At 37.3% G+C, this 11,796-nt stretch overlaps 1 protein-coding gene across 1 annotated transcript; it reads right to left on the minus strand.

Annotated features, from left to right (window-relative positions):
• Window positions 1-382: 382 nt before the first annotated feature.
• Window positions 383-9,970, minus strand: htr3b (5-hydroxytryptamine (serotonin) receptor 3B). Its single transcript, XM_062432517.1, has 9 exons — window positions 9,955-9,970; window positions 6,916-7,079; window positions 5,956-6,000; window positions 5,749-5,858; window positions 4,657-4,826; window positions 4,218-4,375; window positions 2,502-2,712; window positions 1,226-1,435; window positions 383-648 (listed from the first exon to the last, which is right to left on the minus strand). Exons 1-9 carry the CDS (start codon window positions 9,968-9,970, stop codon window positions 383-385), a joined length of 1,350 nt encoding a protein of 449 aa, XP_062288501.1.
• Window positions 9,971-11,796: the final 1,826 nt, after the last annotated feature.

The following is an 11,796-nucleotide window of genomic DNA, read 5'->3' on the forward strand; positions in this document are numbered from 1 at the left end:
CTGTGTAATGGGGGATTATTATCAACATCTTGAGTGTGCTCACTTGCAGATTTAGCTCCAAATAAAGTGATAAAGTAATTACAAACTGCACGATCGTCAGACTTTGTTGTAGTGATGTCACAGCAGTTTTGGTGTCTACAATGTCAACATATAAGAACAAAGTTTATATAAACCAGAGCAATCCTACAAAAGCATCTGTGACCAACACTAGCATATAATATACTGTACATTTTATTATTATTTTAGTATTAAGTATATTTTTATGTTCACCTTCATATTGTAACACAGCTTTTAGACTAAGTGCAGCATATGGAATCACTGTAAATATGTTAAAACCATAAAGTAGAGTATTTAAAAAATGAATAAGTCTCTGAATGTGCGTTCAGGCGAAGCTCCAGCTGGCCCAGAGCAGCATCAGCGTACCAGTGTACAAGCTCAGAACAAACAGGTAAAGGCGGAAGAGGAAGCAGTCGAGCTTCAAGCAGAGAGCCAACCAATCAGTCTGAGCGGAGGACTCGCTGTCGTCCTGGGATAAAGCCAGACGGAGGGAAACCAGCTCCTGGAGGAGCCACTCCAGCCCTGAAGGAGCATCCTGGATCTCATTCAGGGACAGCAGATCCTCCTCGATGGAGGTCTCGAGCTCATAATCTGTGAGAAGATCAAGGAATCTGGTGTTTAAACAACTACCAATCCATGCCGCTTTATGAGATTCAAATTCAGACTCTATTTATCCAAGACGAGCGATACAAAACAACACAAGAAATAAACACTTGAAGTCCTCACAAGTTTAACCACAAGTTTAAGTTTAAAGTTTAAAGAGTTGGCCTACATTTCAACAACTACTATCGGCATTCAGCAGCTTTAAAGCAGAAGGAATGAAGGAATTAGGCTGGAGGTTTGTTTTCCTAAGAGGTGCATGATAGCGCCGGTGTGAAGGCATTAAAGAGAAATCACCACACAGACACATTGTCAGTTTGACTAATAAAACATTTGCTTTTTGGACTACATGTTTCTAAGAGAGAGAGCACAATGATCTTGCAGCAGACTTTAAGACATTCAGACTATTCTTGTCCTTCACAGACAACCATGCAGCTATCATGTACCATTTATCATGACAATTTTTAACATCCTCATGCCTGATACCAGTATTTGAAAACAGATCTTTGATATAAGACAGCATTAAACAATAGCACACTCTGCATATATCTCTGAGTTCGTAGCGTACCTGCGGTCTGGTTGATGTGATCGAGGGTTTTGGTGGAAGTTAAAGTGCTCTCCGTCAAGCCGTGACCAGCGGAGCCGTATTTGTCCAGCAGAAAGGCAGACACCGACATTTCCTTGACCTCCTTCTCGCTGTGGTGGAGCAGCTTCACCACCAGTATAGACTTGATCAGACTGAGCATCAGCATGGCCATGCACACCACGAAGAACACGCCTAGAGCACAATGGGAAAGACAAAAAAACACAGGTTCATCCAGTTATTGGAGGACATGTGTTGCTCAGTCAACCAATAATGCTGTTCTTTAATTGCATCATTGCCTTAGTCTATATTTTTTTTACACACAAAGAAGCTTCTTCCAGAATTTCAACTTCTTTTACTGTGTTTCCATCAATAAATCCTTGTGTTGTGTGTCAGTCTGAACAAACAAACAGAGAACGTTGAATATTGGCTATTTTAACATATATTTTTAAGGTTTGTTATGTTCAGAATACACATCCATACTTTACACATGGGGATACCTGTGTGTATGTGTGAAAGTGTTACTATCATCAGTGTGTAGTTGGTGCTTTGTGTGCTTATTTAATGATGGTTTGTGTGACTGTATTGATGCAAAAACACTTTTTTTTTTAAAAGTTTGAAGAGTTTTGCAAGAATAGTTTGCTTTTGTGAGAGATGTAGAATGTTTGGATGGTTTGGTTAGTGTGTAGTTTTGCACAAATGGCCTATAGAATAATTCACTTTATGAATGCACTGTACAGATAACAGGCACACTCGCACTTTATATCCTTTAATTATGACTATTTTAAATCATGACTTTTATTCAGGCCCATTCATTCATTCATTTTAGATTTGCTATGTTTTCATTTTTCTTCCACTATTTTTTGTTGTTGTTGTCTTTTAAGGGAAACAATATTTAGTTTTCTTCTTAGGTATAAAAGTGCATAATGAAAAAATGACCAAAAAAAAGAAATCTGAAATGTGAATCTAGTTTCAAAGATCATGTGCCTAAACAATCAGAAAAAAAACTGTAAAGAGGAGAGCTTATCGTGAGCAATCAGTAAGCCCTGTTTGTATTTCTATTTCATCATTTTGGCACAGACATCACAAACCAGATCAGGCTGGTAGATGAAAATTTACTTATGTCATTCTGCAGGAATTCACTTGATAAAATGAGTCCTCCACTGAGTTTCATTTTGCATGTGTAGTGTACACCAACAGATGAAAGTAGAATTAAATTGGGTGTAAAAATACAAACCCAACAGTAATCCCAGTTTCGTACCTATGAGTGGCGTTCTGACAGCAGTGGCGGGCAGCTCGTCTGTCATGTTGACTCTGAAAAGCGTGTAGCCCAGCAGTATGCTGATCTTGAAGGCGATGCGTGTGCCGCTGTTCAGAGGCAGGTAGAAGCTGATCACATCCACCAACATGAGGAAGATGCTGGGGATGAGGAGACCCACCACGTACAGCAGGGGGCGCCGGCGGATCAACACCTAAATGAAGCATGAGTGCAGACAGCTGAGCTCTGATGGACACTTCTGTGATTTATTCAACTACATGTCCTGAAATTTGACAAACAATACTAAATATAATTATTACAAGAACTGAACATATTTGCATTTCTCTTTAGTAATATCTACCTGGGCAAATAATTTGTTTTTTATTAGAGGTTTGGCATTTCCGTCTCTAACATTTCTGCCTCACATCCACCCCAATATGATAGAAGTGAATGGAAATGATTATCCATTATCCACAGAACACATTGTCAGATTAAACAGAGGATATTTTTTTGCATTCGCTCGTTTTTTTAGTATTTCACCCATCTCAGGTTATACTTTAAAAACTAAAAATCACACTTAATACGCTTAAAATAATCTAAGAACACTATTAATAGCATTTGAATGCAATTTTTCTATTGTTAGCTATCTAATAAAACTACTTTTTTTAAATAAGCTTTCAAGATGCTACAGCTCCCAATTCAAGTTTTTTAAACACAGTGATTCACACACAGTATAACACATCATTGTAATGGTTTCTCCCTTATGCAGGATATTCATGTCTTTTTCCCCCTATATCTCTCCAATTAACTGTCTAATAAACAATGTAACTACATAATAAGTTCCAGCTCCCTGCTAAAGCAAAAACAGCATAAGAGTATTTGCATTTTGCATGTTATAAAGCACATATTGCATCATGTAGATATAATAATTGTGTGGATGTGTTTGCTTGTTTGGTTGTAAAGTGCTTGAACTATGAAAATTGTTGCTTCCAGCTGTGTCATCTCACATCCTTTTGCTTCATGCAGATCTTTCTCACATCCCTCAGTTTTATTAACAATCAACATTTTCACGAAAAATGGGAATAATGTTCCAGCTGAAAACCTCTCATTGGACATATCTACCTTAAGCGACAAAACCGCCACACTACAATAATATCCCAGTGAGCCATGAAATGCTCCTTTACCCCCCCCAAAAAAAAAAGCCTTTTGCTCTTTGAGCTAAATAAATAGCAGCAGCCCTCCCCACTCTCCACCTGCAATGGGGCTGTGAGGCCATTTTCTTCACTACTAACAAGAAGTCCATTGATCAGGCAGCCACTGAGACAGTCTCATTATGGTTGCTCACCCCACCCTGTCTATCAGCCTCTCTCTCTATCTGTCTCTTTACTTGCCAGAAACAGCCTCGGCCTCATCATTTGGCATTAGCTCACTAGCCCGATCCATGAAGGTCGCAGCCAATTGCTTTACACTTAACAATTCTACTGCACAGGGGTGGAGGGGGGTAGAGAGGGGGCTAAAACACAGAGGACCACAGTTTAAAGCTCACCATCGATAAGCAATCACAGCCATCACAGTGCAGTTACTCGCTCACTAGGAATTGCTTGTTTCACAGCAGTTGCACCTCAACAATAATAATAATAATACTAACAATGATTTTCTGTTATATAAAGACACAATTAAAGCTTTTTACTGTCTGATTTTACTCATTTCTTCACTTACATTGAACTGGATGTGGGCGTAGCCGGTGTCGTCTTGGTGCATGTGCCAGTAGTGTGAAGGAATGGACAGCAGCTCCCATTCTCCATCATTCATGAACTGCCTCTTATCATTAGCGATGGCCTCTGCACTCCTCCACAGAGCCAGGTCAATTTCCTTCACTGCAGAGGAATAAAGAAGATAATGAAGGATTTAAAAAAAGAAAGAGAGAGACAGACAGTAAAGGCAGTAAAATATCTGCTTTATATGTGTTTAATGTTCATCAGTCATTTTGCACCAGTAAGAGGAGAGTTTATGGATTTACATGGAAGTTTTTCTCCATTGCCAGTTCTTGTGTCTGTAGTTATTTAATAAAGCACTGCAGGCCAGGAAAACTGAATTTCCTGAGCACATTATGATGTTTTCCACCGTGCATTCACAGAAAACAGGACAGGAAACAGACCTGAGTGAAGCCAGCTACGAAAGGTGAGGCTGCAGTTCTGCTTGTCGAATGGAAAGGCGTACATCTCCAGGCTGCAGGCCAGCACCACCTGCATGGGCCGGTAGTTCCTCACCGAGCCGGAGGAGTTGACATAAACGTAAGGGATTTCAACCGACCTCCCCTCATTGACACTGAAAAGAGAGGAGCGGTAAGGTGAGGCACGGACAACAGGGCAGAATATGACACCGACCTCTTTACATAACTGCTTTGGCCATTTGGCGGTCCACATGCTCACATGTTTATCATTGCTTGATGGTTTTTAAATATACTTTTCATTAGATCTACTAAGACTCAGTTACAGTGGAGGGATTGAAACAAAAATATGGCCTCGGCACTAAAAGGTTGGTAAGATTTTTACTGGATTTGAATCATTTGAGCAGCTGAAGTCTCATATTAGCTTCTAATAAACTTGTAAACAGAAGAACAGCTGTGTTATGAAGCTGGAGAGGTTGGCAACTATTTTCCTAGTTGCAAACTGAGCATAAATAAAAGCACAGTGTCCTTCCCTTCAACTTACCAAATTTGAAATTCACAATGAGGCTTAAAGCATGCTTTTGCTCTTCACATTGATATAAAAATCTCTTTTGTTGAAGGAAAAAAATACTAATTTGAATAGTTTGGGCAGCTGAGATCTCATATTAGCTCCTAATAAACTTTCAAATACATTTGTACACAACTGCACAGCTGTGTTATGAAGCTGGAGAGGTTATTGTCTATTTTCCTAGTTGCAAACTGAGCATAAAGCACAGTGTCCTTTCCTTCAACTTACCAAATTCGAACACCAAAGAATGCAAGTTTGACCTGCTTACAAAAAAAAGGCCTATCATCCTCTTTGATACTCTCACTGGACTATTGACAGAAATGTACACAATCTATTCATTTTTGCATCAATGTGACAGTTTGATGCACACACAGATGGTAGATATTAGGACTGGTACAGGTTCTCTGCAGAGTTTAATGACATTAATGGAGACTACAGCCTGCTTATAACCCTCGCTGGTAATTCTGAAAGACAACACAGACTGCACACTAATTGTTTCAGTCATTTCTTACAGCTCACTAATGATAACATCAGGTATCCAGATGGCATCGGATGACAGGGAAATCTCATTGATGCCATCAAACTCCTCTGGATCCCAAACCAGGAACTCATCTGTCCAGACCTAAAAAGACAAACAAAAGGAAAACAAAAGTCTTTTAAAGAGAATAAAACATCTTTTCCTTTATATAACGAGTAACAAACACTGAAGAGTCACCTACCTGTCTGTACCAAATACTTGTAGTAATGCTTTGGGTCTTTCCATCCTGGGAGAAAGGAGAACGTCTTAATGATAGCTTTTTAATAATAATACTAATAATCTACCATCTATACTATAAATGCATTTATATTAATGTCATTGTGGGGAGTCAACAAATAAAACCATCATATAAATAAACCATGCATGAAACACTGTGTCTCCATATTGTGGAGTTATTGTATTTTAAATGTTGGGTAAAATTTGTTTCATGTCATAATCTAACATCCACGATCATTAGAGGATCAACTTTTTTGATCCTTTTGACACCATGATTGTTGCTCCAGCGCCACCTTACTAATGGAAAATTGTTATTTTTTAAGGCTCAAAACACGTGTTCACACCGAAGCGCATTTTATAATAATAATAGTAATAATAATGCATTTTATTTACGGACACCTCAAGGACACTTTACAAGACACACATACAACAACAAGAGTACATCAAACTTAATTAAATCAGAAAACATTGAAGTGGAAGTTAGTACAATTTTATACATACATAAATAAATATATTGTAATGAATGTGATTTCATAGTCAGTGCGATTTTAGAAGTGGTATAATTGCATGTAAGAGCCATACAGAGATGTAAGTGGAAATGAATTTACCCTGTTCAGTGTTATTACTAACATTTATTATACTGTACAAAGTAATGAAAAGCTTTTACTTCATGCAAATAAAGGTGAAATAGAGGCTGCACAGTGATCTGCCAAAAACACACACAAAATGCAATAATGCCTCAGTGGTTGGTCTGAAAGTTTTGGGTTGTTTTTTTTTTACCTGCACTGGATAAATGTCTGGCGAGGCTTAACACATGCTTTTGCTCTTCACATTGATATCAAATCTCTTCTTTAAAGGAAAATATGAATACTAATAATTCAAGCAGCAATGTGATCATAGCAGAGAGTCTTCAAACTTTACATACCACGTCGAGGATAGACTGCAGTATGAAGTCGATGTAGATGGTGGTGGGACTGGTCCAGTTGTGAACAGGTCGAACCCCACAGTCGTATTTCCTCAGCAGGGTTCTGGTCAGCTGGTTCAGAGCTGATCTCTTCGGCTTCTCTGGCACACATTCAGCCACATGGACTAAAACACAGGAACAGATTACCAACTAGGCAAAACTGGCAACTTCTCAGGTTGAATGTGTGATAATTAGTTTGTTTATTAATTGTTCACTTTTTGGTAAGACTGTATGAACGTTTAAAATAGAATATAATCTGAAATGGTGTCATTTTTTGGGGGTGGTCTCCCTGTCAGGTAAATGCAGGGTTTATTGTTAACTTTGCTGCATATCTAATCCACATTTTAGGCCTTCAAATATAAATAACATCACATTTATGTTTATACACAGTTGCTATGAGTTAAAACATCTTCTATTTTAATATATAACTCTAAAACTCAACAGCTTTTATACAATAATATGAATTTATTTGCTTATATTGGTGTTTTTTAATGGGCCAAAAGAGCATTAAAACATTTTATTTACAAATGCATTGATTTTAGTTTAAGTGTCACATGAAATTTGATGCTATGGTTAAAAAATAGACCATTAAACTACTGACATTAAATCTGTAAGAGAGTGGCACACTGACTGAAAAGCAGTGAGTACTACAAAATCTGTCACAATGTAAAACAACACCATAAAAAAAGTTGTTAGAAATATATGAAAACTCTGCAATAACTTAATTGAGAGTATTTCTGTCTTACAAATAAAATAAATAATCCATCCTTTTTTTCTTTTTTTAGGAAATAAATGCATTTTTCTGATCTTTTCTTGTAGCCAAAGGAAGCATCTTACCTGAGAATAACAGCAATAGCCAAATGACAGACATCAACCTTCCAGATAACAGGTGTCAGATCCAAAAATGTGTTATTTTAACACACAAAAATAAATATATATATATCCACAGTTTCATCACATAAGTTGAACAGAAGCAGTACAGCGTGTAGGGGAAGAACAATGAGCAGGGTTGTGCCGACATTTTGGTTGCACTGATATTGATTTTCCACTGCCCGAGTAAGGTGATACATATAATAATGAAACACACCAGAGAGGAAACTCCCTGAGGGTTTGTTTAGTGCGAGTTCATTGCTTCATTACACAGGATCACAGTCACAGGTTATTGAAAATGTTTTGGGTTTTCTTTACATGAAAGAGAGTCTGTTGTCTCCTGCATGTTCATGGTTAAATGTCTTAAAAACTGCTACTTTCTTCTTCCTGTTTTATTTTGTGTCATGCAAAAGTTAGTTTTATTTATAAAGCTCAAAACAAACCAACATTTCTCAAAGACATTACATATCAAGATGATCATGATCAGAATGTGTTTAAGGACAATGTGTTTAAAATGATGCTCAAGAGAAAGCAGAATATTTCCATTGATGGGATGAATTGAAGTATTATAGTTTTCAAATGAAGGAGCAATTAAACACATACTATATACACATACAACACATGACCAACCTGACAATCCAATCTTAAATCTGGACTTTCAAATATAAATTGAATAATCTTATTTCTCATCTCAATACTAACCCAATGCTTACCTTAATTTACAACAAATCTTTAATACTTACTTTTAGATCTTCCCTAATACTTACCTTTTTTACTTACCTTAAGACTAAACATAGAACTTACCTAATACCTTTATACTTTCCATTTAATCTTTAATCTTTTCCCCTTATCCCTCACTTAATACCTACCATATACTTCAAAACCTACTAATGCTTAATATAGGACATATTCTAAATAATGCTAATAATAATAATTGTTTTGTGTCTTTTAACTACTCATTCTAGGTTTGTTTTATGTAATTTTTAATTCCTATTGATCTTTTTAGAGTCAGTCTAAGTTCCTATTCAGCAAGAACAACAACAAGTCTCTGTGGTAATCATTGCAAACCATAAACTGTGATTTCTTATTTACTAGAAACTGATGTGTGAAGAAATCTTGTTATATTAAGTTCTTCTTTGTTCTGTACAGTCTGTTATATGAATCATCTACATCTGAAGAGCTGCTCAACATTATATTCAGCCCCAGAAGCCTTTTGTGGTATAACAGTGAGGTCAGTAATAGTTCAAATCTGCTCGCTCCTCTCTTCTTCTCTGCTGCCTCGGCTATCTGCCCCTGCCTCCTCCCCAAGATCTCCATCCTCAAATCAAGTAGATATCTTTCAACGTTACAGTGTTTTTAGTGACAAAGTCCCTGTTTTTTTGTTACTATACTTCCGCCACAGCTCAACAGGGAAACACAAACAGGGAATTTGATGCTAAGAAGACTGTAAATGTGGAACATATAATATTGATATGACTAACTCAGACTGCTGGAGCTGAATAGAAGCATCACATCTACTTTTAAATGACTGTGTGGACACATTGTGGATTTTGGCCTCCATCACTTACTTTGAAAGCACATTTGACACTGACATATGTTGCTGTTTTTTTATATATTGTATTTAAATCATGATGTGGGCTTATTTGGAGCACACATGGAGCTTAAATGGAGTCACAGTACAAATTAAACCCACTTTATTAATCAAATATCTTTATTTTATATTCCAAAATCTACATGAACTAATGAATACATTTTCAAGTGAGAGATAAATGTTGCTTTATAAGAAATGATCTCCCTTATAAATCATGTCAGTATCCATGAAAAACAGCTGAACTTAGAAGTTGGTGCTTAATGGGAACACTTACCCTAAAAGTTGAACACATTCAATAGGAAATTAGAAAAGTACTCAAATGTAATAAGTTACATTACTTTGATTAAGTCATTGAAATAGTTACATTACTTATTACATTTTAAATAGGCTAGTGTAACTAGTAATCTGTAACCTATTACATTTCCCAATCTTGATCTTTATTATGTTACTTCCTGTGTGTTCCCCTAGACAATAAAGGTCGTAATACATTAAATAACTAATAATAATGTAAAAAAAAAAAAGTCATTAAATCATCTTACAGCCTGTAGAGGACATCCTGCAAGTCTTTCTGGTAAAGATTTGAAACTATTTAAATTTGTCACACAAACTACCAACCGGAAGCCTCTGTTACGTTCAGTCATTCACGTGCACGCGCGTGTCTTGACAGGTGAGCGCGCACAGCTGGCTGTTCGCTCTTGGCTTTTGACAGATGGAGTTGGTTTGAGTCTGGCAGAGGGCTGAAATCTTAAAAACAGCAAGGAATTCAGGGTTTTTTGTTTGTTTGTTTTTCTATCAGCAATGAAAACTGAACTGACTGAAAATGGAGAAAACTCGACAAACTCGGTGAGCTCCAAAAAAGGATGACATAAAAGTGACTAACCTTAAACACTAACCCCTCTGTTTGCGTGTGTGTATGTGTGGAGCCCAGATCTACATTTAAAAAATCTGCTATTTTAAAGTTACCATACTTATAGTTTCATGTATATAAGTGGTAGAAAAAACTTGAAGTATATATGAAATTTTTAGGACACACTTGTGAATTCGGCACAGATAATATACACCAAAAATTATTATTTATTTTAATAAAACTCAAAACTAACCCTAACCCTAACCCTATCCTGCATGTGTTTTAGCTAAATATGATTATAAGTAACACATATATCACCTATCTTAGACTACCAATCAATTAAATAGTAGCCAATAAATGTATAAACCTTAAATATGTATATTTTCCCCCTTTTTCTGACTTATATTCTTATTAATAAGAACTTGCTCTAGGTCATAACACTGACACTGAAGTCAGTATTTGGCTCAGCAGCCTTGCAATCTATCAATAGGCCTGTTATATTATTCCAACTGTGGGCCTTACATGAAGCCAACAATTTAAAGATGATATGAAAGAGAGGGAGGAGAGAAGAGGGGAAGGGGAAGAGAAGGATTTACATCTGTGGAGTTATGTAATGTCAGAAAAAATCTGTGCTGTATTTGTTTGCCTTCGTTTTTCCTGTTTGGTATTGACTGTACGGGGCTTTGTGTGTGTGTGTGAAAGAGAGAGAGAGAGAGAGAGAGAGAGAGAGAGAGAGAGAGAGAGAGAGAGAGAGAGAGAGAGAGAGAGAGAGAGAGAGAGAGAGACCCAGTGCCTTTGTCACTCAGGTCTGGTGGCATGGTGAGTGGAATGATAAACAGAGGCTTGTGCTATCCATGTCAGTAGCCCAAAATAGAGACTAACCAAGAGGGTCTCAGATAGCCCCCCGACTCCATATAAGTCTGGTCAGCCTGGACTGAGCTTCCTGTGTGTGTGTGTGCATGAGTGTGTGTGTGTATGAGAGAGAGAGAGATACAGTGAGAGATGTCCACCTGCTGTTGGGGTAACGGGCTTTATATAGCACATGTCACTCAGCAGAGTCAAGTTATTTTTTTACTCTGTGAGTCAATGAGGTGAAAACATTTGACGGCCTGTGAGAAGTTGTGTTTACCCGTCTTAACTGTGGATAATGATGTAGTGAGGTAGCAGCAGCATAAATACTTCCCAATACACTTTTTAAGTTTAAGTTTTTAAAGAAAATACTCCAGAATTTGTTAAGCTCATGGATCAAATATGGTCCTTATATGCTGCTTTTTTGAAATCTCACTTACTTTTGCTGCATTTTAACCCTAACCCTAACCCTAACCCCCCATCTCACTTACTTTTGCTGCATTTTAACCCTAACCCTAACCCTAACCCCCCCCCCCCCCCCCCTCTCTCTAAACTCAGCCAACATGTGCACCTCATATGAGTATGATAGGTTGGCATTCAGGTATTTGTCCTTTGGCTCCATAAACTCCCAATGTGTCTTTTCACAGGCTATAACTAAGGCTTCACATGACCCATTATCCTCAAA

The sequence above is a fragment of the Scomber scombrus genome, chromosome 14 (genome assembly GCF_963691925.1).
Source record: "Scomber scombrus chromosome 14, fScoSco1.1, whole genome shotgun sequence".
NCBI lineage: Eukaryota > Metazoa > Chordata > Actinopteri > Scombriformes > Scombridae > Scomber > Scomber scombrus.

Coding starts and splice junctions, on each gene's coding strand:
- htr3b (XM_062432517.1), bottom strand. Junction 2,713..4,217: donor ACGCCCACATCCAGTTCAAT/GTAAGTGAAGAA, acceptor TGCTTCATTTAG/GTGTTGATCCGCCGGCGCCC. Junction 649..1,225: donor TCACATCAACCAGACCGCAG/GTACGCTACGAA, acceptor ATCTTCTCACAG/ATTATGAGCTCGAGACCTCC.